Below are 27,248 nucleotides of genomic sequence, written 5' to 3'. Positions count from 1 at the left end.
GGTTACAGGTTATAGTGTAGAATACAGATTTTACGGTATTTTTGGCAATCTCACGGCACTGAATTTGGCAAAAGAATCTAAAAACATCATGATCTTCATGATTGTGGGACTGACTTAAAATATATCCAGATTCGCTTTCCCAATGGGCCAATATTACTACTCGGATGAGAATCCTAAAGATGGTGACCAACACAGGGCTAAGTGTCTGAGTCACACCCCAGCCTCACTCAGATAACAATGTGTTTAGTTCGACTGTGGCACTGTAACTGCGCACATGAGTTTTGAAACAAATTTACCCCTTCATCTCTCATATCAATAACAGCACAGATGTGGGGGGAGAAACAGTGATAAAAAAAGAATTTGATGGCAGAAATGTGATTCATCTATCAAATGCAATCTTTTCAGTTACTTTACTGAATCTATTTTTAAGGTAACCTTCCAAAACATATTTCAAAGGCAGGCTCATTTCAAGAGCAATGTTTATTACATGCATAATTTGGTTCTTTCTCATTACATGTTGCTACCATTGATGCTGCTTTTGGAGAAACAACAGTATTTCTAGGACTTAGCCATCCTACATGAAAGCGATGGCTTCACACACAGTTTGACTTTTTGGATTAAGGTACGACCGAAACAAACACATTTCACATTTAAAGGTGTTTCTTTCTCTTTTTCTTTCTTTTCTTTTCTTTTCAATTTGAAAACCTAATAGGGAACTAAGGTTCACTGCCAGAAACAAAAGGGATCCTTTACCATGAAGAGTTGGGCTTGGTTCTTGGTCATTCTAATTAAATATATATTCACCTCTCATTTATATCACTGTGGAATGATTCAGCCAGAAGATAAGTATGGAGTCTCACTATGGTAATTGTAGTCAGGACAGACTTTTTGCACAAGTTTATAATCAACACTATAAAAGGCAATGTAAATGCAAATGACCTTGAAGGGTTTGGAGCACAACCAAGACACATGGCTCTGGGTCTGCTCCTGGTAGCAGATCTTCGATGGGTCAAAGTTGCACAGGGCAGTCTTCTTCGCCCGATCTGTTTTTTCATATTCAATGCGACAATTGAAAGATTTGGATTCCTTGGTCTCCAAGGTAGACTGCGGGGAAACTTCAAATTCCACTACTTTGGAGGGGGGTACCAAACTCACTGAAACATTGCCTAGGCCTGTGGAATTATGTCGGAAATAAACACTGAAGGTCCCATTTCCATGGTCAACAATTTTCCCTGTGATGAGGAGGTTGAGTTTAACAGTTTTAATATTGGAATGGAAGTCACCCCACCCAAACATCTTCTTAAATTTTCCCGTCTTTACTATTGGCCTCCGTTTAGTTCTTGCCAATGGCTCCTGAACCTCCGTGACATTGGCCAGCCAATCCCAAAAGTTTTCCATGCTGTCCGCATATGCCAAGTGTCCAGGCTTTGGGACTGGAGACTGTTTGACAAACAGGCGCAGAGGATTGATGATCCTTGAGTGCACCACGTTTCCGACCAATGTCCCAGGAGCATCTTTGTCTTCCCAGTCCAGCCCCTCTGTGGCATGCACCACCTTCTTACTGTCACAAAATAGCTGTTTGAAAAGAAGAAAGAAAAATAAACTTGAGTTTAGGCTTTGGGCACACATATTAAAGCCAAAGCACAGGAGAAGTGCTTGAAGTATTACTTCAATTCTTGATAAACAAGCATTTCACACACACAGTTGGTTTCAACAGTGTAACAAGATGAGCATCTATTCAAGCAGTGTAAAATCATGAGTACAAATTTCAAATTAGGAAGAAAGTATTGCATTGTAATAGGTTGATGTGGTTTTAGTCCCTGTTTCCTAATCTTTACAATACTATCATTCCGGATTGGAGGAAGTAATATATTTTGGTATCTCATTTGATAAAAACATTCAATTTTTGAGATCTTCTCTTTCAGGTAGAAGACAACTCCAGAATGCTGAAGGTTTCTACCAAGAAGCTAGAAACCATCTGAATGTAAAATACTGATAAGTCTCTTAAGTATACTTGGAAATATTAAGAGTATTATTATTTTCAAAGGCTTATGTCAAATGATTTCATGGCTTTTGATATAACTCCATCTCAAACTCTGTAACAAAAAAAGGAAAGTGAATAGTAATAGGAAGTTCTATAAAAGTTTTAGTTGAAAAAACATAATTTCAAATTTTGTGGTCCTTACAGAAACAGAAACAAATTGGAAACATCTATTTTGAATTAATAACAGACTGTAGATTATCCAATAAATTTTATTACAATGGAATTATATACACTGAAAGAATTGCTAAGAAAGAATGCAAATGTTTTATGGATTCCACAGAATGTGGTTTGGATCACACCCACTGAAACATAGTACTTTATCTGCATCTGATGTTTCTTTTTATTCTTTCTGTAGTGTAAGAGTCCTCATAACTTCTAAAAATCATTTAATTAAGCCAATATTGATTTTGAGGGACAGAATCATTATATATGAAACTGTTGCCTGGAGTGAATATTTATGGATGAGTTATAAAGTCTGGAAAATAGATGTTTCTAGTGGAAACACAGATAGCCTCTTATCTCTAATGGCACAAAGCACTCTCGTAATGATTCTCCAGAAAACTGTCAGCATGATGAAAAGGATGAGAGAGAAGTGAAGCTGTATTTATGAACTGTTCCCCCAACCCTTCCAAACTTGGTAAAGCACCTGGTAAAACTCATCTCAGATTATTACAAAAATTATTGCTTTCAATCCAGTTTTTGAGAAAAAAAAGAAGACACAGCTTGGATTATAAATATTGCACTCGAACATATGGTAGAGCTTAATAACATGAGGTTATCTTCTATAGATTCATGAAAGTTTAGAAGTTTAAGTTCTAATAGAGCTTTGTGAAAACTGTTTTCACCTATACCTCGTCCCCAAGATCACATTAGAGTCAGAAACCAAGGACTTCAATGTATGTGTGGGTGTTTTCTTTTTGTGTACTTTGGGTGGGGAGGTGGGGGTGGGGTGGGGTACATAATATATATTTGCCTCTGATTAATTTCCTGAAGGCTCTTCTTAATGTCTAGTATTTTTTAAAATTTTTTTCCCTTAAATTACTAAGATTTGGCAGAAGGGCAAATTGAAATGATGCACAGTCTTACTATTTTGAGAACTTAAATCTGTATCCACCTTCTTAGGGGTTTAGGTAACCTGAGTCGATACCCCTTTCTTCTGCTGATGTTGAAAGGTGAGTATATTCACCAGGAAAAGAAGAATCCTTACTCTGGATTTCTGGCTCAAAATATTCTGGGTATTTCTGACACGGTAACTAGCTTTCTGATTTTGAATACTCTTTTTTTTTTTAAGATTTTATTTATTTATTTGAGAGAGAGAAAGAGAGAGACAGCATGGTGGGGGAGGGGCAGAGGGAGGAGAGCAGACTCCCTGCCAAGCAGCGGGCCTGAGGTGGGGCTTGATCCCTGGACCCTGGGATCATAACCCAAGCCAAAGGCAGACACTTAACCGACAGAGCCACCCAGACACCCCTGATTTTGAATACTCTTAATTACGATGTGCAAATCTCATTCAAATCCTTTGGTACTAGCCCATGGGGTTCAGTGTTGGCTTCAATTATGACTTGAGTTTCCTGAGAACTGACTGATGAAGTCTGGTCCAACTGACATGGCCAGTCTCTCCCCAGCAAGACGTCCAAGGACACATGGGCAGATAAGAAACCCCTTGCTGATCAAGGTCCAATTTCTCTTTTCTGTGGTTGTGATTCTTGTTGCCCAGAGTCTGCTATCTATTTTCCATCCATTTCCAGTATTGCATGAGATGTGCCTTGCTTGGTCCATGCTGACAGACATACCTTCCACTTGCTGAAAAGCTCGTCCACAAGAACTTTACTTCCTGATCTCCACTCCCCGACTTGGTACAACTTACAAACTTCTTTCCTCACTCTTGCCTTCCTTCCACTCCTGCATTTTCCCCTTCTAAATGGTTTTTTAAAAAAACCTCAGATCTTACCCTTATACACAGTGCTGCCGATCAATACTTTATTACAGGACTAAGACCTATTTTCCATTCAAAAAATATTTTTTTGCTCAGAAGTATGAGAACATTCTTTGTTCCCAGCAGTAACATGATCTCCCCTCCCCCCAAAATGTTTGTTTTGCATTATATATTTTCCTGAATTTTTTCTACTGGATCATTTTTCCTCATTTAGTGCTTGGCCTGATTTTCTCCTTACTTTTCCATTATTGAAAACCTATCAACAGTGAACCCACCATCCAATGACAAATAAGTTTTCAAGTTAACTGGTATTGGCCTTTTACTCATTGTAGATGCCATTATGAGACACATGTTAGAAATCCTCTTATCTCTGGGACTTCTGCTGGGCTGGTTCTGAGATTACTCAATGATAATAACAAAACAAGAATAATAATACTAAATGATCATTTACTGAATGTTAAAAAAAATATGAAGACTTTCTTTGTAGTAATTTATGTCGTAAAAATTTGACCCAAACATACGTGACTAACGCTAAGAAATTAAAGTGTAAAAGAAAAAAAAAACTAATTTTATCAAACAGATAACTTAGATGCAATTATTTGCTTTTAGAAAGGCTCTTCAATTCTTCAGAAAAGATCTTCCATATGAGAATTTAAAATGTAATTTGATTTCTAAAAAATATATTCTAACACAATACTCTACTTGTTCAAATCCATTCAAGGAGCTCTTGATTTTAAGGTAGGCTTATATAAAAAATAGTAAAATTTAACTTATAGCACAGACCTATAATTGGTCCCTGCTCTAAGGAAAATGCTAACAGTATTTTATTTATTTTATTTTATTATTATTATTATTAAAGATTTTATTTATTTATTTGACAGAGAAAGAGATGGCGAGAGCAGGAACACAAGCAGGGGGAGTGGGAGAGGGAGAAGCAGGCTTCCCCCTGAGCAGGGAGCCCAATGTGGGGCTCGATCCCAGGACCCTGGGATCATGACCTGAGCCCAAGGCAGACGCTTAACCGACTGAGCCACCCAGGGGCGCCAGTTTTTTAGATAATAGACATTTTTAGATAAAAAGTAGATGTACATATATTTGAATTTTTTACTTTGCCCTAGATCATCACATTTCTAACTTACTTTGACAACAATATTAAACAAGTTGAGAAAAGCTGTGTATAACTTCATCTGTTTATTATTTTATTTTTTTAAAGATTTTATTTATTTATTTGAGAGAGAGAGAGTATGGCGGGGGGAGGAGGCAGAGGAACAGGCAGACTCCCCACTGAGCAGGGAGCCCAAGGCAGGGTTCAATCCCAGAACCCTGAGATCATGACCTGAACTGAAGTCAGACGTTTAACCAACTGAGCCACCCAGGCACCCCTCCCTGTTTATTACTTTAAAATACATGACAGTTATCATGAATACTGATTTCCAAATCTAAACTCGAATCTCAAAAAGTTATCAGGTAATGACAAGAGTGTAATTAAATGGGTAAATATTTCGCTAATTGTCCTAAAAAGCTGATAATTATACCTCCTCTCCCAACTCACTCTCCTTCTGGTTTAACTTGTTCAGACTTCCCCCTGGACTGTTTTGTTAAGATGACTGCATCACTGTTGAGAGGGTACCCTCTCCTAGACCAGGTCTGCAAAGATGGTTGTATGATCTAAGTCCCCAAGGCTCATGCTTAACCTGTAAGACCTAATTAGGGATGACTGGGGTTGGATGAGCTATAACCCTGCTCCACACTCATCCCTACACTCCCAGTATGGAAGCAGCATGGTGGAAAAGGCACAGGGATCCGGTGCCTGATGACCTCACATCCCTCACTTCTCACTTGAGTGTTTGACATGAGCCCATTTTCTCACCTATATCTTCCCTGCTGATTGATTGTAAGGACCAAATAAAAGAATGGATGGAAATTCCTGAGCCCAATCTCTGGCAAAAGGCATTGAATGACTGATGGCTCTTGCATGGTCCAGTGGATAGCACCATGTTTCCTCTTCAAGAACTGTCTTCAAAGGGTTGTATGAACTCTCGGGCCTCCTGGAAACTAATTAATGGTTAATCAAGCAGCTTGTTCAGTGCCATATGATAAATTAGTGACCGAGTAGAAAATACCTTTCTCAACCCCAGAACATCAATCAATCGTTTTCTCATATTTCCAGTCTCACTGGCATCTGAGTCATAGCCAGATCCCAGGCACAGGTGAGCTCTCTTTGCCAACAGAATGTGTTTGTGGATCTTTGATTCTAACCTACTGAATGAGTCAGCAAAAGGACACGCTGGGAGAGACTGGAGGTGGTTCTGAACCTGTTGGCAAACCACTCTGTCCAAGTCAGCATTGTTAGATGTTACTGACAAAACACATGGCTGTATCCCCTTGGTGAGTTTTGTATTTGCTGGGGCTTTCGATGGCTATCACTGCTGCCGTTGTTCCCATCGTATTACAGTAATAATGCAAAAACATTTAACTGCAAGCTCAAAATGGAGTTTCAAAAAGGGAGAAAAAAGAGGAATTGCTGTGCTTTATCTGTTTGAACATTCCCTGATTTCCACCCATTTATCAAAGTGTAAGTAATTTATGTCTTGGCAGGGTGTATCAGTTTCACAAAGCACACACATTAGCGAGATACAATGATATCATATTAGCTTTTTCTGCATCTTCGAGAGGAGCTCAGAAAGATTAATAAAAACTCAAACCTTCATCAATTAAATGAAGCAGGTGGAAGGAAGGGAGTAGAGGAAGAAGACTGTATTTCATTTCAGCTCTTTGTTTTTAGGGGGGGAAAAGCTGACAGGTTCAAATCATTCATCATAACAAGCTGGAGTTGAATTTCACTGATAATTAAATTCATTTTTTCCCAAGAGGCAGAGAAGCTGCAATGAATTTTATAGTAGCAGATGTGAGAACTGTCACGAATTATGGAAATAATTTATAAACTAAAAAGCATCTTCCTCTGCAAATACTATATCAGAAGATCCTTTTAAAAACTGTATCTGTCATATACTTTTCAGTAAACATTTTATTTTAGAGTAATTTTAGTTTATAGAAAAATTGTGTAACACAGAGAGTTACCATATATCCTGCACCCCATTTCCTATACTGCTAACATCTTACGTTACAGCACACTTGTCACAACTAATGAACCAATACTGACACATGACTATGAATGAAGTCTATACTTTACTCAGATTTCCTTTGTTTTTCCTTCCTGTCCTTTATCTACTGGAGGACCCCATCTGGAATCCCACATTATGGTCATCATGAATTCTTAGGCTTGTCTTGGCTGTGACAGTTTCTCAGTCTTTCCTTTTTTTTTTTTTTAAGACTTATTTATTTATTTGAGAGATAGCAGGGGGGAAGGGAGGGAGAAAGAACCTCAAGCAGACTCCGGACTAAGCATGTAGCTTGAGGCGAGGCTCCAATCCTTGACCCTGAGATCAGGACCTGAGCTGAAACCAAGAGCCTGATGCTTAACCAACTGAGCCACCCAGGCGCCCTGGTCTTGCCTTGTTTTTGATGAAACTGTATGTTTTGAAGAGTACTGGTTAACGGCATTTTGCAGAACGTTCTTCAATTTGACTTTGTCTGATTTTTGTCTCATGATTACAGGTCTGGGGAGGAAGGGCCATTTTCATCACTTCAGCTCAAGGGCACATGTTGGCAACACACTTCATTACTGTTGATGTTACTCTTTGTATTCTGGCGTAGAGAGAGAAGATCCTTTCTTTAAAGTTTTCCTTCCAGGATTTTCACAAGCCTTGCTCATTTTTGCTATCATAAGCTTCGTTTAATTCACATTTAGTTCAATGGCACTTGGTTTAGGTTTATTATTATTTTTTTTAAGTCAGGAATTCTCAAGCCTTTCAATTTCTAACTATTGCATCACTGATATAAAATAACCTCAGAGTTGTTTAGGAAGTCATATGCTCCTTATAAAGTATTTCAGCAATATTGCATGCTCTACATTTGTCTGTCCTCATTATTAGTTATTTTGTTTTTAATACTAATTTCTTAAACATTGGGTCCATTTCAGTAACTGATAGCTCAGTCAGAAGAGCTTATTCTATCAATATCTTACAGAGAATGAGATGCTGACTGTATTAGATTCAAATGTCCCTTTTCTCAGGTTTGGAGCTAGCCCACCATACTTGACTCTACACACCCAGTGAGTCAGTATCAACTTTTAGATGGGGCTTTCTTTGCGCCTGTTCAGCAAGGAGCATGGAGCTAATGAAAGAAAGCCTCACAAAAGAGCGTTCTATATTCATAGTACTCTGGGTGCTACAGGATCATGAACGCTATGTCCTCTCCCTTGGGATCTGGGAACAGTGAGACCTGTGCCATAATTTTCTATATGTCCATCATTGTGACGGCTTTCTTTTTTCTCCCTAGCTGCACTATATAGGGCTGGGGAGTGGGGAAGATGGGAGATTTCTTGACACACAGTGAATAACAAAAAGGAAGTGAAGGGCATTTAAAGCTTTGAGCTTCTGGCTTTCAAATTCCATTCAATACATACCACGCCATTATCAGTCCAGGTAGCTCTATCTTATAGCACCTCTAACAGATGGTGTTTTCATTTGAAGAAATGCCGACGGAGGAGATATGTCCACCAGGTTCACTGTCCCAGTGCGGTGTTTAACAATTATAACTGACACGCTCATGTAGCACCCATGACTCTTCACTGACGTGACACCAGGGGAGGAGGAAAGGCTTGAATTTCTTAAGCAACTGAAGCTTAGCACCTGAAGCTCACTGCTTCTATATGTAGTTCTACTGACTCTGCAAGACCAGACTGGATGACATTAACACACCTCGTTTAAGAAAGTAAGAAGCCTGAAACAGCTTGGAAATATTTCCACAAAAATTATTTTAATTTTGCAGGAGTAAATTTATTTCCTCACTGGCTTTTGCCTATCCCTGCTGTCAGATGAATGCGACTGGACTCCCACATTGCATTTGCAAATGACTGGACTGGGAGAAAAAAATGGGGAGTCCCAAACAAGTCCGTGCATTGCAGAAAAGAATCTGTTGGCACATCATCCAGTAGCTGATTTTGCCCAAACTTTGCATTCAAGAGTGATGGAGTGAATAAAAGAGGCAGGTACAAGGAATTCAATCAGAATAGGTTACAAATCGCAGCAGGAAAGAACGAGGTACAGAAAGAGCTGTGCTTTGATTTGCTGGAAGGAGTTGGGGTCGGAGCACTGGGATGGCAATCTGGCACTGTCACTTATGGTCCCATCATCCTGGGCCAGTCACGACCATTTTCCCAATGGTAAAACAGTCGGGCAGGGGCGGGGGGGGTAGGTTGGAGTTGCACTTGGGACAGAAAAAGGAGGTCGTGAGGTAGAAAGCGAATCAGAGTGAGCCTGCTCTGTGGGCAGGGCACTTGTAATGAGGTGAGTTCTGTAGTCCAGGGGATCAAGGTGACACAGAACCGTGGCCGGAGATGCATACATTCATCTTTAATCACTGACTCAACACCTATTGATTGAATGTCTTCCAGGTGTGGCATTTATGCTCTAGGTATTGGGAGCACATTGCTCAAGGGGCAGATAGAGTTTCTGCCTTCATGGGATTTGTAGAAGAGCAGGAAAAAGAAGCATTAATCATACATAAATAGCTCACTTATTTATAGTTGTCAGAAGGGCCTGGAAATTTATCTCTATCTCTACATCTGTATCCATATATCTATATTTATATATCTACATATATCAGCACAGCAGGAAGTAGAGAGTGCTAGTCCTAAACAGGGGGAGCAACAGTGCAGGGAGTGAAGAGAATTGAGTAATTAATACCTTTATTCTGATGAGAGAAATGAAATCCAAGATTTACCAGTTGATGGTTGTGATAATGAATGAATCAGTGACAAGAAAACGAATCGATCTTGGTATTTATACTCCTTTTTTCCTTCTCCAAATTGTGTATTGATTTGTTTATAATTACTAATGAGAGTGTGATAACATTATAAGACAATAGTTATATTTCTTCTAGTGAAAGGTTAATTTTTTTCGTTTTCTTCCCCCCCCCAGCTTTACTGAGGTATAATTGACAAACAAAATTGTAATATATTTAAAGTGTTCCGTGTGGGCGCCTGGGTGGCTCAGTTGGTTAAGCGACTGCCTTCGGCTCAGGTCATGATCCTGGAGTCCCGGGATCGAGTCCCGCATCAGGCTCCCTGCTCGGCGGGGAGTCTGCTTCTCCCTCTGACCCTCTTCCCTCTCGTGCTCTCTATCTCTCATTCTCTCTCTCTCTCAAATAGATAAATAAAATCTTAAAAAAAAATAAAGTGTTCCATGTGATGATTTGATACATGTTTACAGTGTGAACAGATTCCCAGCATCCAGTTAATTAACACATCCATCACCTCGCGGTTACCTTTTTGGGGGGGAGGCGGGTGAGAACCCTTAAGAAAGGGTTCTTCACAAATTTCAATTATACAACACAGTACTATCAATTACAGTCACCAAGCTGTCCATTAGATCTGAAGAACTTATTCATCTTATAACTGAAAGTACATGACCACTTCTGTTAACCATAAGTGGACTCCAACGTTCAGTCAGTGCTGAATTCCTGATTAGGAGGTCTAGTGCTCATAGGTGGCAAACCTTGTCGGCCTTGTCTTTCACCCTTAAACCTCCAAAAGAACTGCTGAAGGTTTATAATACCATTGACCCTGGAACAACATGGGTTTGAACTCTGCGGGTCCATTTATATGCGGATATTTTTCGATAAATACCGTAGAGGACTATAATTATGAATTTCCTCTTCCTTAGGATTTCCTTAACAACATTTTCTTTCCTCTAGCCTACTTTATTATAAGAATACAGTATATAACACATATAACATACAGAATATGTGTTAATCAACTGCTTATGTTATGGGTAAGTCATCCAGTCAATAGGTTATTAGTAGTTCAGTTTTAGGGGAGTTAAAAGTTGTATGTGGATTTTTGACTACATGGAGGTCAGTGCCCCTAAACCTCCCTGTTGTTCAAGGGTCAACTGTATATATTCTTGGGGTCTGGGAGAGTCAGACCTTTGCCATGATTATGTTATAACCCTTTTCTATAATACTATACAATTAATACAATATATATTAATGCTGATTGATAACGAACTAAGTATGTTCTGGATAAATAACAATATTCTGAAATAATGTAGGTTTGTCTTTATGTTTCTAGCTGTGTGAGAAGATGCTAATAGACACCAAATTTGGCTGATATCTATGATTTCCTTAAGAAATAATGAATGTTCTAAATAAAAGGTAAAACAAAGCAAACAAGTTTTCTTTTTCCATAATCACAGCACTGAAGAGACATCTATACCTCAAGAGGATGTTTTCAGTTTTCTGTGTTTACACTGAATATAAAATATTTACAGCCTATACAGCTTTCCCATGAAACACTTGGCATAATATATATAACATACAGTGCACAGATTGAATAGATCATCTACCATTAACAAGGAAGGCCATACCCTTAACTGTTTTATACTGCACTAAACATATGTAGTCCTCTGTCCATTAAAGGAAAAAAAAAAATTATGACTTTCCAGGATCAGGCAGAATGAACTGAATGCCTCAAACTTGTGGATTTGTCCCAAGTTGGGAAGATTGGCTTTTCCTTCATAACAGGAGTGGTACATCCTACAAGAGATAAATTGATACTGATCTGTACAAATATTTTTTAAAGGCAGCTGGCTTGCCCCCCTTGGACATCCTGGAAGCATTCATTCATGTTCTTTTCGAGTGACAATCATTGCTAAGTGCCAGTTTGGGAGGAGAATTGGTTTGTTTAGTAGATCTGTTTATAATGTTGTTCAAGATAGAATCCAGGTAGCTGACGATTAATTATTTTACTTGGGGTATGAGTTTAAGCCAAGAACCCCCAAAGTGACCACTGTTATACAACCTAGAGGCAGCCTGCAGATCCCATTATAGAGCCAGGAACCAAGGTGGTCTAAAGCCTCATCTTTGTTGCGTCGATATAGCTTCTCTAATTGGATTGCTTTAACAATTCTGTCCTGTATCTTGTAGTTAAAACTAAAATGACAACCTGCTCACCAGGGGGAAAAAAAAAAAAAAAATCCCTGTCATGATCAAACTCAGCATCCCATTAAATTTTTTGCTTGTAAAGGAATCTTGGAAGGCATTTTCTCTGAGTAGAAATTTTACAGATTACTGTGGTTGCCGACGAAATAGGAGCACGCATCTGATGGACAACACACAATGCTATATTGATGATTAGTAGTCTGGCTGGCGCTAAAGTCATATTACTGAACTGTCATAGCAGATTAAAAGAAGAATGACAAAGGGAATGAAGGATTGTAGAATCAAACCTGTATCAATATACTAATTGTGCCTATTAATATTTGTGGCAATAATGTGGCATTGTTTCAAAATTCATTTTGCAAGTTGGAAAACAAATGATTGCTTAGGAGAAGAAAGCTAAACAGTGGACATCCTTCCTTTCTGCTGAGAGTAGCAAATTCATTTTACCTTCCAGATATCTTTTAATAGCTACCCTTTACATTTTTCTAAATTGATACAGGAACTAACAGGAAACATAAATGTGAAGACAGAAATCTTAGCAGTAAGAGCCAAAAAGCTAGATTGCAATGCTTGGCAGTAGTTTTATTGCTAAGGTTAAATATGGCAATTCTTATTTTATCTTGATGACAGTAATCTGGAAAATCAATGACACAACTTCTGCAAAAAAATGTACACACACACACACACACTGATACACAGAAATACCACGTGTATAAACACATGTGTGCATGCACATACCATAATTTCTGTAAACATTTAGGGGAAATGATGTGATAGGAAACTTAGATTTCATTTTGTATTAGCAAGCTGAATAAAAGGGGCTCTTATGCAAGCATGAACAGGCTAGAAATGAACGTTGAGGATGCCCCATGGATTTTTTTTTTTTTCTCCCAGTCCAGAAAAAAATGGCTCCCCGCCAAGCAGAGAGCCCGACTCGGGGCTCAATCCCAGGACCCTGAGATCATAACCTGAACTGACTGAGCCACCCAGGCGCCCCATGAATCTGTGTCTTGACCTCTAAAAGTTGACCTTTGAAAAGGAAAGTTACAACAGAGGGAAAAACAGTCAAATGAGGAGTGGAAATGCCAGATACTGTTATTTCTATCCTTTTTGGCAGAGTTTCAATGTGGGACAAGAAAACACGGTGGGGGGAGGGGTGTAGAGAGAGACAGGAGATGGGGGTTAGAAGTGCCCTTGTGCAGGGCTGTGCACTTTACCATCATATCCATTTGATATTTCAGTCTTCAGGTACCATTAGTCTGGCAATTAGCATATACTGCCAGTGATGGTTAGTTTTAAAATTTCTTATTTAATCTCTACACCCAGTGTGGGGCTCCAACTCATGACCTGGAGATTAAGAGTCACATCCTCCACGGACTGAGCCAGCCAGGTGGCCCGTGATGGTTAGTTTTAAGTGTCAACTGGGCTAGGTAATAGTGCTCAGTTATTCAAACACTAATCTAGGTATTGCTGTGAAGGTATAATGTCGATGTGGTTAAATCCACAATTAGTTGACCTTCTCTTTTTCAGTTCAAAATGTTCAGTGCTTATTGGTTACCTTCTTTCAACAGACATGACATTTATTCGTTTAAAATAAAGCTTCAAATGGTTTTAGATACATAGTATGGTATTTGACTTGAATACAAACATTCACAGTCTATTGGAGATTTTACATGATCCTACATAAATGTGCTGCTTTATTATGACCCAATATAAATGTGTTTTATAAAGTCACTGATAATTTCCATATGATAAAATACCTATTTAATAAAGAACACAAATGCATATTACTTGTGTATATGAAACTGATAATAGTGTTAAAATTATTTTTTGCAATAATTATTCCTAACATTTATACTGAGAATTATGGTCTTCATAAATAACCTCATTTGATTCTTACACTTACTTTGTGAGGTGTGGAGGGTAGGAAATAGCCTTAGAGAGCTTAAGAGGGCTTGTCTAAGGTCCAAGATTGAAAGGTAGCAATAAATCTAGAAATCAAGTCTTTTTTTTATCAAATCACTGTTTTTTCCCACACTAATACTCTAATGGGTTTGACACCAAAAAACAACTTGCTCAATACAGTGCAAATAATATGGTATAATATAACATATTTACCTTACAAATAAAAAATTTCTTTTCATTATGAAATGAAGTTTATTCTAGAAAATGAAATTAAGAAAACTGAAGAAAATTAAAGTCAAGTAACTGTGAATATTTTAATGTGCATTTATATTTTCTCCCTATGTAATATAGATAATCCATCTTTTGTATAGTATCTTTAATTGCTTTTAATTGCTTTTAAGAAAATATATTGCATTCAATTGCATAACAGTTTAAATGCTTTAGAAGAAAAATATCTCGCTATTACTAAGAGTAAAATCTAAATTCAAATCTGGGTCAATTTTCTCTAGACCTCCTCCCTAAATCTTTAACACTTTGCTGTTCCATCAGTTGTCACCCAAGTCCAGATCAGAATTATTTGGATCATTTTGGGCAGGAGCAAACTCACCGTCCTCTGGGGTGGCTCCACACGTGTAGCCCAAGGAGGTCTTGTGTGCTCTGGTCTTTGCATCCATGGCTCTGCCCTCAGAGTCATTCTTTCTTCATCTTGTCCCTTCCTGTACCTTCCCTCTCCTGTACCTTTCATTCCAAGCTGGTGATATTTCTGGTGGTATGAATCTCTTAAAACCTCATCAGTTTCCTGTGTCATTCACTGGGGTGCAAGCCATTAACAAGAGTGCCCTCCACACATCTTTTCTGGATAACTCTATCTCTCTTGGTTTCTGCTGAGACAGTTGATTGGATCCACGAGTCATACACCTAATGTCTTTAGTAAAAGTTGTCCAGCCACACCTTTGGTGTTTTCTCCAGAGCACATCAGTCTGACTCTTAAGTAAAGGAGATTATTCTTGTTGGTGTGAGTGGGCATTATCCAATCAGTTGAAATGTCTTAAAAACAAAATTGTGGTTTGCCCGAGGAAGAAGAAATTCTGCCTCAAAACTGCAGCATTAACTCTTGCTTGAAAGTTTCTGGGGTCTGCCCTCAAATGTCAGACTTGCCAGCCCCCACAATTGCAAGAGGCAATCCCTTGAAATATAGCTTTTTAGGTTTCCATTTATCTAACCATCCATATATCTTTTATTTATCATCTATCTATCCTGTAGATTCTGTATCTCTGGAGAACTCCAATACACTACCTTTTAATTTTAGTAATTATGGTCATGTGTGAATATCTTATTTTCATGACTCATTTATGCCTCTTGCTTTCTTATATTGTCCGTGGAACCTAATAGAGGGGATACTTGATTGTGATTTCATCACAAGTTCAGATTTAGCGTCAAGTGTCTCCATGGTCTTCCAACAGTAAACTGTAAATCACTTCACACCTGTCATGTTATTATCATTATTATTTATTTTTTACTTGACTCTTCCTCCTGTAGACTCCTTGGAGGCAGCTACTCTATTTTGCTTGCCTTTATGTCTCCAGTACTTATCACAGTGCTTGATTCACAATAAGTGCCCAATAAAAGCTGAGTTCATAAATCTGACTGGCAGTGTGTAACATCCTGGACCTCTCACAACTTTTTATTTCCTTAGGCTTTGCTCTTAGGCCACTTTGGAAAATGTTCTAAATCCTAAATAAAATGGAGTCGATAAAGTAGTCAAGCAGAAAAAACAGTGGAGACGGGGAAAGAGGAGCTACACGTTAGGAGTATGGAACTGAATAAGTAGTAATGATAATGTGATAGAGGAAGAATGAAAACTAAATAGAAAAAAATTTCAAAATAGTATTTGAAAGAGTTGGCAGTAATTATTGAAAAACTTAATTTACAGAGTATTATTAAAAAAAGGCTGAATTCTATTACTCTCAAGGGGTAATCATTACCGTGACTTTGTCCTCCACCTAGAAGCTGAGATTCACTCACAGATCTTTACCTTTAGCCCCAGCTTTACCTGGAGTTCAAGATCTATGGATCTAGCTTTCCAACAGACAGGTTCACTTTAAAGAAGGATAGTCAGAAGAAAAGCAGGCAGGGACATGGGGCCCCGTCCTAAAAGGGAAACCACCCTTAAAAGGAAAAAGACTGAATCCTGTTATTCTAGGCTTTACTCAGTGCCCCAGCTTTAAGTCCTCCTACTGGGAGGACTTAGAACATGTATTTAACAGTATGGAAGGGAATGGTCTTGGGTGTTTTAACCCAGGCCCGGGGGCCAGCTCAACAGCCAGTGGGATATTTAAAAACGAAGAGCTTGATCGGTGGCCCGTGGCCGGAAGGCATGCTTTAGGGCAGTGGCAGCCACCGCCCTCTTGATCCCCAAGGCTAAGAAACACCACCCTGGAAGGAGCCCTCCACCCTGTCCCAAGTGAACAACTACCTGATAGGTAGATGAGCTCGTGGACAAAAACCTGACTGGGTGACAGGTGCAGGGAGCATTAATCAGATTAAAACAGCCCACACCAAAGAACCCATAAAACCCCCTAGATTTAAAACGCCAAATTGGCAACCCTCTCGGTCCCCTCCCTCTTCTTCGGGAGCTTTGTACTCTCAAACTTTGCTTTGCTGCTAGTCATTCTTCTTGTCTGGTCTACCTCTTCATTCTTCTAAGTGGCCTGACCAAGAACCGGGGGCACTAAAGGAAAAGAAATCCTGCAACAACTTTAACCATGGAAAGTACACACCAGTTTCCCACTTTGTAAAACATATGATTCCTCTGTGATAGTGTAAGTAGCAGTTAAAAATGAGGATAGAAGGTTTTTTTTTAATGGGGGGGTGTAGGGGAGCTCTGTTACAACTCAAATGATTACAACGTTGCTTCATGTAGTCTCTACTGGGCAGAAGTTGTGCTCACAGGGCCCCATGGGCTTTGTACCTTGTGACAACTGGCACAACTATGGACGCACCTAGGGAGCTGTCTTCCAGTCATCTGATACTGGCTAAGATCAGCCATGGCTTCTTTCTCAGTGTCTGCAATCATTTGCAAATAGGATCAAATCCAAGTCTTTCAAATTCTTGAGTAGGCCTTTCCTCCGTTCTCTCCATCCCCTTCTCCCAACACGTGGTTCAGAAGTCGTGGGGAAGGTCGAACAGGACTGTCCTGGGATGAGGAGCTGGTTTGGGCCCACAGGCAGTGGCCATGGCAACTTCTTGCCAACATTTCTGGTCAAGCCAGACCCATCAGGCATCTGGCCTCGTGCATTTTCTAAGATCTACTGTGATCTGATTGTGAGCCTTTAAAAAGCTCCCTGTTACCTAGAGCGATATCTTCACAATTACAAAGCAACGGAATGTTTTTTTTTGCCTCAAAGTAAGTTTTGTAGAATTTTAATACATACAAGAGACCCCAGTGTTATTTATTAATGCACAATTATATGGGAGTTCAAATGTGTAACAATTATTATAAGCTTCATGAATGAGAGTAATAAGGATCTTAAAACAAACATAAAACTTGAAATCAGAGGTAGTAGATGATTGTCGCAGTCATATCGGCCTCAAAATAGTTCATGGCAACATCTCCACCATAGAGTGTCTTTGACAATGTAATGGACTTGGTCATTCTGAGTAAGGGACAGGTGGTGCTAAGTAGGGAGAGACAGATAGGGAGCTATGTGATCAGGCTCACAGAAATCCCCAAAATGTGGAGGTGTGGGGAAACCACAGATAAGGGAACAAACCGGACCCACCCTGCCCTAAGCACGTGGGATGGGTGTCTTTTTTATGATAATCACCTGTGACCAACAAAGAATAATCAGACCCTAAAAAGGATGTAAGCCATTGAAGGTGTTATCACTAGTCCTTGCTCAATGGTGATACCAACTGAGATGTTAAAAGGATTTAAGTTCCCTGGTTAGCTTTCTGTAAAAGACCAACCCTAAAGGCCCTCGTTGGCAACCCTGTTGGGACCCCTCACTCTTGAAAGTTTTTCTGTATCTTCACTTAATAAACTTCTATCACTTTACTCACTCTCTGTTGTCCGTGAGATTCATTCTTTGACTCCGAGTCAAGAACCTAGCTCTCCAGCTTCAATTCCCCACCTATTGGTGGGCCCACCATTATACTCCTATGAGAGCACCTGAGTTGGTTGGTGTCCCTTCATTAGGCTGAATTATTTTGAGATACAGACATTTTCTTATCCTTTATTATGTTCTCAAGGCCCACCATTTATTTTATGTCTAAAGTACACATGTGTAGTAAGCATACGTTGCTGAAAAAGTGTTAACTCTTCCCATAAAGTGCCAGTATAATTTCAATATTAACTGAATGACTTGGTTAAATTTTTTCAGGAGATTTCATATATTGTAAAATCATCCCTGGATTGTACCCAAATGACCATATAACATTTTTAGATTACTGGGGATCAAATTCAAAAAGTTTAACTGTCCGTTGTTTTTGTAGGGAACCTGGAAAGAAAAGCCATACTTGAGGAAGGAGCAAGATGGGATGCTACAAACAATTTCTGATGGGATCCTGGCTACTCTGGACCTTGGAGACTTAAGCATAATCTCAGCCTCTGGGATCCAGAAGACAAGGGTTGTTAGGCTTAGTTGAGGAGTACTGTCAGATTCAGATTCTGCAAAAGGGATGTTGTGGCTTACCCCATTTAACCAGTGAAAGGGAAAAGACTACTGTGAAGAGTGTCCTCCAGTGACAAGGGGAGAATTGGTGCAGCATCCCCTGAATTGCTAAGGAGAGAGTATACTTTTCTAGGAGTGTCCATGTCAAAGTAAAGGACCAGGGGAAAAGCTACTTAGATAAGTTACAGTGTTGTGGAGAGATCTGATTTTTTCAGACTAAAAGTGCTCTGGACCTGAATCACATAGGTAAACGCTCCATTTCTCACTGTACTGCGCTTGGCTTTGGTAGGCATCTTTAACAATCTATGAAGTAAGCCAGAATACTTAATAACCAGTGGACACTTTCCCAATGTGTTATCGGGAAAGAGGAACAACCAGTGATTCACTAGGTCTTTAAGTACAAGTAAGTATTAAGAAGTAATCAACCTGTTAATTAAACTCGGTTCACATTGGTGCTTATTGAGCAACTATGATGTAAAGACCACTTGGGGAACATTCTCTCATTAAGAACTTGGCAGTGAAATGGATGGGGAGCCTGCAGGTGGTGGCAGAGGGAGGAAGCGGTCAGAAAACAAACAGCTAGAGACTGAGAAACTTGAGATGTAAACTTATCCTCAATAGTGCCCAACCCTTATGCAATAACTGGACACTTGTGCTTATTTCCTTTCTGATTTCTTTCTTGCAAACGTATTCTCCCCCCTCTGCTGCCTTATCTTTCCCACCTGGTGCATCTCCCTACACCAGTAATTCAACCCAGATCCTTGTGTTATGCTTGAAGCCCTCCCCCGTTTTCACCTTCCCCCATCTAATTCATCACTAATTCCTGTATTCTGTTCCCAAATCTATTTTATTTTATTTTATTATTTTATTTTTTGAGAGAGAGAGAGTGCACACATGTGAGTGATGGGAGGGGGACAGAGGAGACAGAGAGAGAGAGAGAATCTCAAGCAGACTCCCCGCTGAGCATGGAGCCTGCCTCAGGGCTCAATCTCATGACCCTGAGATCATGACCTGAGCTGAAATCAAGAGTCAGGACACTTAACGAACAGAGCTACACAGGTGCCCCCCAAATCTATTTTAAATCTGTCTCCTTCTCTTCACCTCTGCTATCTCCTCCATCAACAAGGTGGTCTCTCTCCTGGACACCTTCAGAATCTCCCGTGTCCCATCTTGACCTTTTCCTCACTCTCTGCATGGTGACTTTTATACGACCGGGCCATGTCCCTCAAACTCATCAGCATACTCCACTGCATTAAGAATAAAATTCAGACTCCTCAAATGGTGAGCAAGGTCCTCTGGCTATGGCTTCTTTTGCCTTTCCAGTGTGCATTCCACTTTCTCCTGGGGAGACACCTTCTGTGACCGACTTTCTGTCTATCCTTGAAAACCAACAGAGAACTTTCCTCATGGTTATCTTAAGGCACATTAATAGTCTGCTTCATTTTGCCTTCTCTCATTAGATTGCAAGTTTACTTTGGGTCTCAACCTATAACATCCCTTCCACACACACTTTGGGAGCACCTTGCATTGCAGGCACTGGGCTGGGCAATGAGGTGCAGTGGTAAGACGTCACGGCTCCCACTTTCTGGAGTGTGGTGTCTAGTGGGGAAGACCGACAGGAAATTTCTAAACAAATGCATTTACAAAATAAATGCAAACTGTGGGGGACTGCAGAGAGAAAAACCAACAGAAGATGCACCGGAGAATAGGGTAGGTCACTTTAGAGGGGGTGGCATTTAAGCTCACGTGGACAGAATTCCAGGGACATTGCAGACAGAGTGCTGTGGGCAGACGGGCAGCTTGTGAAAGGCCTCATGGCCAGGTAAAGCTTGGTGAATTCCAGGAATTATAATGAAGGCGGTTAACGGCAGGAGGAAGGGCACGAGGTGATTTTGGAAGAGCAGGCAGGGGTCAGGTCATTTGGGCATCAAGTTGAGCATCTTACTTGTAGGAAGTGTTTACTAAATATTTGTTGAGTTTTCATGAAATGACTATACACCAACTGCAAAATTCTACAGGTTAAGAAATCGAGACCCTTAAAATTAAAAAAAAATCTAGAACTAAGGTCTCCTCATTCTCTGTTGAGAGCCTTTTCTGAGTATCCTTACAGACTATCAAATATAAATGAAGACACAGAAGTAGTGTGGAGATGTGATTGCTCAGCATCTGCCAAAGACAATACCAGCTTCTATCACGCACAGATAGAACGTGACTGACGTGCATGAACCGACAGTCTCTTATCAGGATGTGTGACAGCTACTGACAGTTTTCCTGAGTCTGTCCTCACTCTAAAAGCAAATACTACTCTCTGCCCACATGCTCCCGCTTCCCCTAACTCCTTTGGGCTCGTATGCCCTGTGTTTTCTCTATCAGGAAAGTCTTTCCTCACTATTGGGACCGAATTACAGCTCTGTAATCTATGTACTCTTGGAACCTGAGCAGGCAGGTAACAAGTCAAATTACTGTGCTGGCAAGACTGTGTGTAGATGCTCTGAAATTACATGGTGAGGGCAAGGAGCCCAGGTGACCCAAACTTCCAAGGCCCCCCCATGCACATGAATAAAGCCATCCTGAGCTCTTCAGAGCTGTTCCAGTGCCACGGAGTATCTCCAAGTGATCCCAGTAAATGCCGCTCAAAGCAAGAGAATCCATCAACTAAACCCTGTCCAAATCTTGGATCCGTAATATCACGGAGATATAATAAAATGGCTATTGCCTGAAGATTTCCAAATGTTGAGGATAGGTTTTTAAGCAGTCAGTAACGGAAACATGGAGGGCGTGTGTAAGTCTGTGAGGGGACAGAGTACGAGCCACAAGGTGCGAGCACTAACAAGATAATCAGAACTTTGTCCTGTAGACAAGGTCGTCTGCATGTGACGCTACCTGCAGCATTAGCCTGGGTGATTCAGCCCCGAGTCAGTCGGATTTATGGATCCCATACAGAGCCTGAGGGCCTTCCTAAACTCTGCTTCGAGGATTTCACAGTCCTTGCTGAGATGGTTCTGGAAAAGTCCAGACTCAACCTCGGGCTCCCCTGAACATGACCCCCTGAGTCCAGACTGCTGGTATAGCTTCCACAAGACATGTTTGTACCACCAAGGAACCAAGGCTAGCTCCTTGCCAGCCAGTGCAGAGGTCTGGTCAATTTATATGTTTCAAGGATATTCGAGAAATGTGTATGACAAGCTCCAATGCTAAGTAACCATCTCTCTCTTTTCCTTTGCTTAAGAATTCCTAGCTATCTTGGGTCTTAATCAGGCACCTTTTTGCCCTGAAAAGGATTCTTAAAGGTTAATTCTGAATGGATATCTAAATAGAAGAAAATGATTGAGTATGTACTATTAAGCCAGGCCAGCAGAAAGCAGGTGAAATTCAGGATCATTGGTTTTTATTTATTTAATATACTCACAACAGACATCATTTTTATACAGGCTTATTTGATCTTTAATATATCTCACTTCTCATCTTGTTATGACCTAATTCTAAAAAGTGGGTGCTTCAGAATACTTGGAGATGTGCAATATTTATGAAGGAATCACATCAATAGAAAACGATAGCAGAGGAGAAAACATTTAGAAGAGGCCTGGTTTCTTGTCAGTTGTCAGAACCTCAAGAAAGTCTTTTTCAAGTAAGTTAAAGTTTTTCCCCACAGTGCAAGTAAGTTGCATTTCCATTTCATGCATATTTTTTAAAAGGCGATTCAAGCACGGAATTAATGATTAATAACATTTAAAAACCTGCCTGTCTCTTTTCCATAGTATCTCCTTTTTACTGTCTTTGCTTGATTTGCTCTCATTGTTTGCCCCGTGAATGTACTTGCTTCTCATACTTTGTCTCTCAACATAGCTCAAACACGTAGGAGCAGTCACCTGCTCTGGCCACCATGGTCAATGAAAAGGTGGCTAAAAAATAGAAATCACCCACTTCCTCGTGACCTATGCACCTGTAGGAGAGAACTCACTGTTACAAACATGTGGGTGTTTCTCTATTACTGGCTTTTGGTCAAGTTAAAAATGTAAGGTTAAGGTCTATGCCTGTGAGTATGCTGGGTCAGGTATGATAAAGATCAATTCAGATACTCTAAAATCATGCAAATCAGCAGAATTTGAGATTACACTCTGAGATAACTGGTGAGGATCAGGAAAGGGTATTGAAAACTCACAAGTCCTATCACCTAGCTTTATTATGTGCACCTCTGAAGTATCTTCTATCAACTGGTGATAAGGAGTTTCCATATAATTTACAAATTCTTGATTGTGGCCAATTCTTGATTTCTTTCTCTCTTTCTTTCTTTCTTTTTTTTTTTTTTTTTGTGCATCAAAGGTGTGGCTATCTCTAAACAGTGAGCTATGGGTTTTTTGTACATCTGAAGGGCTGTCCAACGGAAGTCAGGTGAGATTTATAGTGGTTTGCCCTAGGTCTAAGTATGGAGACAAGAAGTAGGCAGACCATGGTTTGGTAAAAGGAAGGGATTTCTAACCAGAGGCCTGACCATTGATAGAACAGCCTGCTCCTATGAGAGTGTTAGAGGTTGGTTTGTGTCCCCTCAAAGACATGTTTGAAATCCTAACCTCCAGTACCTGTGAATAAGATCTTATTGAAATAGGATCTTTGCAGATATAATCAAGTTAAAATGAGATCATTAGAGTGAGCCCTAATAAACATGACTGGAGTCTTTATGAGAAGAGAAGAAAAAACACACAGGTAAAACTTGGGAAGGCAGAGACACACAGATGCAATCTCTCAAGATGGAGGCAGAATTGGAGTTACGCTGCCACCGGCCAAGGAACACCTGAAGCTATCAGAAGCTGAAGCAGGCAAGGAAGCATCCTTCCATAGAGGCTTCCAAGGGAGCCTACTCTCGCCAAAACCCTGATTTCGGACCTGGAGCCTGCAGAGCGCTACAGAATAAATTCCTGTTGTTCTAAGCCACCCAGTTGGTAGCACTTTTTACAGGCAGTGGATTCCTCTGTCCTCATCACTCCAGATATTAAAGCAGAGTGTCTGAGGTTGTAAGGGAAATTCATAAATTAACTAAGCATTAACTTAGACAAACTTTATATTTTTTTCCAGTCTCAAATTACCTTCATTTTTAATATACTTTCCTGTGGTCTGTAAATGATACCGGAGGCTTTGAGATTATAGAGTTACTATTACCGTTATTATTTAAAATTGTTGCCGAAGTTCTGACCAATCCAATAAGGCATAAGGAAGATAACTGGAAAAACTCTTGGCAACAAAACGACTACATTATCACTACCTGCTGAAAAAAATAAGTTGCATAAATAAGGAATGCAAGGGAATCAAATGAAAGGATTCAAAACTGATACTAGTCCAACAAAGTAGCTAAACGATCAATAAAAAGCAAAAATAGTTTTCTATATTTTAATATTAAAAGCACTAGAATGTGATTTGAAAACGATGCTGTTGACGGTAGCAACCTAAATTCTGACATATGTACAAGTGGCTTTAACGAGAAATATCTAGGACTTCTGTGGGTAAATTTACAGAACTCTACCAAGAGAAACGAGGGAGGTCTGCACTCAGTGGAGACGTAGCATGTGCTTGACTGGGAAGAATGGATTGTGCCAAATAAACGTATGTATTTTATGTCATTTGATCTACAAACCCTAACGGGATCTTTTGGAGAACATGAAAAAATGATTTTAAAGTCCATTCAGGGGGCGCCTGGGTGGCTCAGTCGTTAAGCATCTGCCTTCGGCTCGGGTCATGATCCCAGGGTCCTGGGATCGAGCCCCACATCGGGCTCCCTGCTCAGGGGGAAGTCTGCTTCTCCCTCTCCCACTCCCCCTGCTTGTGTTCCCTCTCTCGCTGTGTCTCTCTCTGTCAAATAAGTAAATAAAATCTTAAAAAAAATCATTAAAAAAAGTCCATTCAGAAATAAATATTAAACACCTCTTGATATAAAAAAAGATTAATGAAGTTAAAATACAAGCACAAACTGATAAATTATTTTGAATAAATATGGTAGAAAAGAGATTCATTTCTTACCATATAAAGTGATTTTATTTTATTTTTTATTTATTTTTTTAAAGATCTTATTTATTTATTTGTCAGAGAGAGAGAGAGAGAGAGAGAGAGCACAAGCAGGGAGAACAGCAGGCAGAGGGAGAAGCTGAGCAAGGAGCCCGATGGGATTCGATCCCAGGGCTCTGGGATCATGACCTGAGCTGAAGGCAGACACTTAACCGACTGAGCCACCCAGGCGTCCCGAGATTTTAGATACCATTAAGAAAAGAGGTAAGAATCACGATGGCAACACAAAGGATAAAAACATAAATTTCATAAGAAAAGATATACAAGTAGCCAATGAATACTGGGATAAATAGATAAATATCTACTTAAAAATAATCAGATGGTATTTTCCAAAAGTTAAGTTGTTTTAAAAGTGACACAATCAACATTGAAGGTTGGGAACATGTCTGGAAAAATAAATAAGATGCCATCTTTCTAGAGAGAAATTTAGGCACATTAACTAACAGCCTTAAAATCTTTGATACCCTCAAGCCCAATATTTCATGTTTAGGAATTTACCCTTAGGCAAAATGATGTCCAAAGCAATGGGACAAAATAGAGAGCACTGAAATAAACAAATATACATATATCTATAGGCAACTGATTTGCAACAGAAGTGCCAAAGTAACTGAAACGGAAAAAAGTGGTCTTTTCAACTAATGGTGCTGGATATCCACAAGGAATAAATGAATCTCTTACACCAAACACAATAATTAGATAAATCCAATAATTATTGGATCTAATGGACCTTAGATGTCGATGTAAAAGTTAAAACTATAAGACTTCTAAAAAAAAGGAAATAATCTTCAACAACTTGGCATAAGCCCAAAGGTTTCTTAGGATGTAAAAAACAAAAAGTATAGAAGAAAAAAATTAAATTGTATGTCACCAAAATTCATATGGTCTGCTCTTTGCAAGATGCTGTTAAGAAAGTGAAAGACAAGCCACAGTCTGGGAAAACATATTCACAATACATTTATCTTACAAAGGGTTTGTATCCCGAATATAGCAAAGAACGCATTCAACTCAATAATAAGAAAAACCATTCCATTTTTAAAAATGGGAAATGGTGAGCAAAAGAAGATATATTTCACTACAGAGATACAAATGGCCAATATATTCATTACAAAATGCTCCACCTCATTACTCTTTAGGGAAATTAAAATGAAATCCACAAGAGATAGTACCACATATTCACGAGAATGGCTAAAATGGATAAGACTGACAGTATCAGATGGTAGCATTAGAATTAGATGTGGATTCACTAAAATTCTTGTACATTGCTGTTGGGAAAGTAAAATGTAAAATGCAACTTTGGAAGGCAATCTGACAGTTTCATATAAAATTAAAGACATACCTACACTAAGATACAGCAATTTTACTCCTAGGTATTTATCCAAGAGAAATGAGTATACAGGCATAACCTTGCATATATTGTGGGTTTGGTTCCAGACCACTGCAATAAAGCAAATATCACAATAAAGCAAGTCAAATAAATTATTTGGTTTTCTAGTGCATATAAAAGTTATGTTTGAAAAAAAGTAATGTTTATACTCTATTGTAATCCATTAAGTGTGCAAAAGCATTATGTCCAAAAAAAGGAATATACCTTAATTTGAAAATACTTTATTGGTAAAAAATGCTAACCGTGATCTGAATTTTCAGTGAGTTGTAATCTTTTTTTTTTAAATATTTTATTTATTTATTTGACACAGAGAGAGAGAGCACAAGCAGGGGGAGCAGCAGGCAGAGGGAGAAGCAGACTTCCCGCTGAGCAGGGAGCCCAATGCAGAACTCGATCCCGGGACCCTGGGATTATGACCTGAGCCAAAGGCAGACGCTTAACTGACTGAGCCACCCAGTCGCCCGAGTTGTAATCTTTTTGCTGGTGGAGGGAGAGTGGAGGGAGCGTCTTGCCTTGATGTTGATGGCTGCTGACTGATCAGGGTGGTAGTTGCTGAAGGTTGGGGTGGCCGTGGCCATTTCTTAAAATAAGACAATAGTGAAGTTTGCCATATTGATCGATTATTCCTTTCATGAACAATTTCTCTGTAGCATGCAAGCTGTTTGATGGCATTTTACCCACTGTAGAACTTCTTTCAAAATTGGAGTCAATCCTCTCAAACCCTGTCATCGCTTTTAACTAAGTCTATGCCATATTCTAAATCCTTTGTTGTCATCTTAGCAATTGCCACAGCATCTTCAGGAGGAGTAGATTCCATCTCAAGAAACCACTTTCTTTGCACATCCGTAAGAAGCAACTCCTTACCTGTTAAAGTTTTATCATGAGATGGCAGCAATTCAAATATAATAATAATGAAAAAGTTTGAAATGGTGCAAGAATTACCAAAATGTGACACAGAGACATGAACTGAGCAAATACTGTTGGAGAAATGGTGCTGAGAGATTTGCTCAACACAGGGTTGCCACAAGCCTTCAATTTGTTAAAAAAAAAAAAGTGATTATCTGTAAAGTGAAATAAAGGGAAGTACAATAAAACGTGGTATGGTATGCACTTGTATATATCCAGACAAAGACTTTTACACAAATATTTATAGCAGCTTTATTCATAATAGTCCCAAAGTGAAAA

At 39.4% G+C, this 27,248-nt stretch overlaps 1 protein-coding gene across 1 annotated transcript; it reads right to left on the bottom strand.

Moving 5' to 3' along the window:
* Positions 1–831: 831 nt before the first annotated feature.
* NXPH2 (neurexophilin 2) lies at positions 832–8,653 on the bottom strand. Its single transcript, XM_088021964.1, has 3 exons — positions 8,555–8,653; positions 6,104–6,295; positions 832–1,575 (listed from the first exon to the last, which is right to left on the bottom strand). Exons 1-3 carry the CDS (start codon positions 8,651–8,653, stop codon positions 832–834), a joined length of 1,035 nt encoding a protein of 344 aa, XP_087878090.1.
* Between the last annotated feature and the right edge of the window lie 18,595 nt (positions 8,654–27,248).

This window comes from Eumetopias jubatus, unplaced genomic scaffold, assembly GCF_037043125.1.
Source record: "Eumetopias jubatus isolate StellerSeaLion01/CBP00866 unplaced genomic scaffold, mEumJub1_p1.0 scaffold_3, whole genome shotgun sequence".
Classification (NCBI taxonomy): Eukaryota; Metazoa; Chordata; class Mammalia; order Carnivora; family Otariidae; genus Eumetopias; species Eumetopias jubatus.
Note: the sequence above shows the minus strand (reverse complement) of the source record. Positions and strands in the feature narration are given on the sequence as shown.

Coding starts and splice junctions, on each gene's coding strand:
- NXPH2 (XM_088021964.1), bottom strand. CDS start 8,653: ATGAGCGTGTCAGTTATAATTGTTAAACACCGCACTGGGACAGTGAAC. Junction 6,296..8,554: donor TTCAAATGAAAACACCATCT/GTTAGAGGTGCT, acceptor GTTTGCCAACAG/GTTCAGAACCACCTCCAGTC. Junction 1,576..6,103: donor ATGTTCTGGGGTTGAGAAAG/GTATTTTCTACT, acceptor CTTTTCAAACAG/CTATTTTGTGACAGTAAGAA.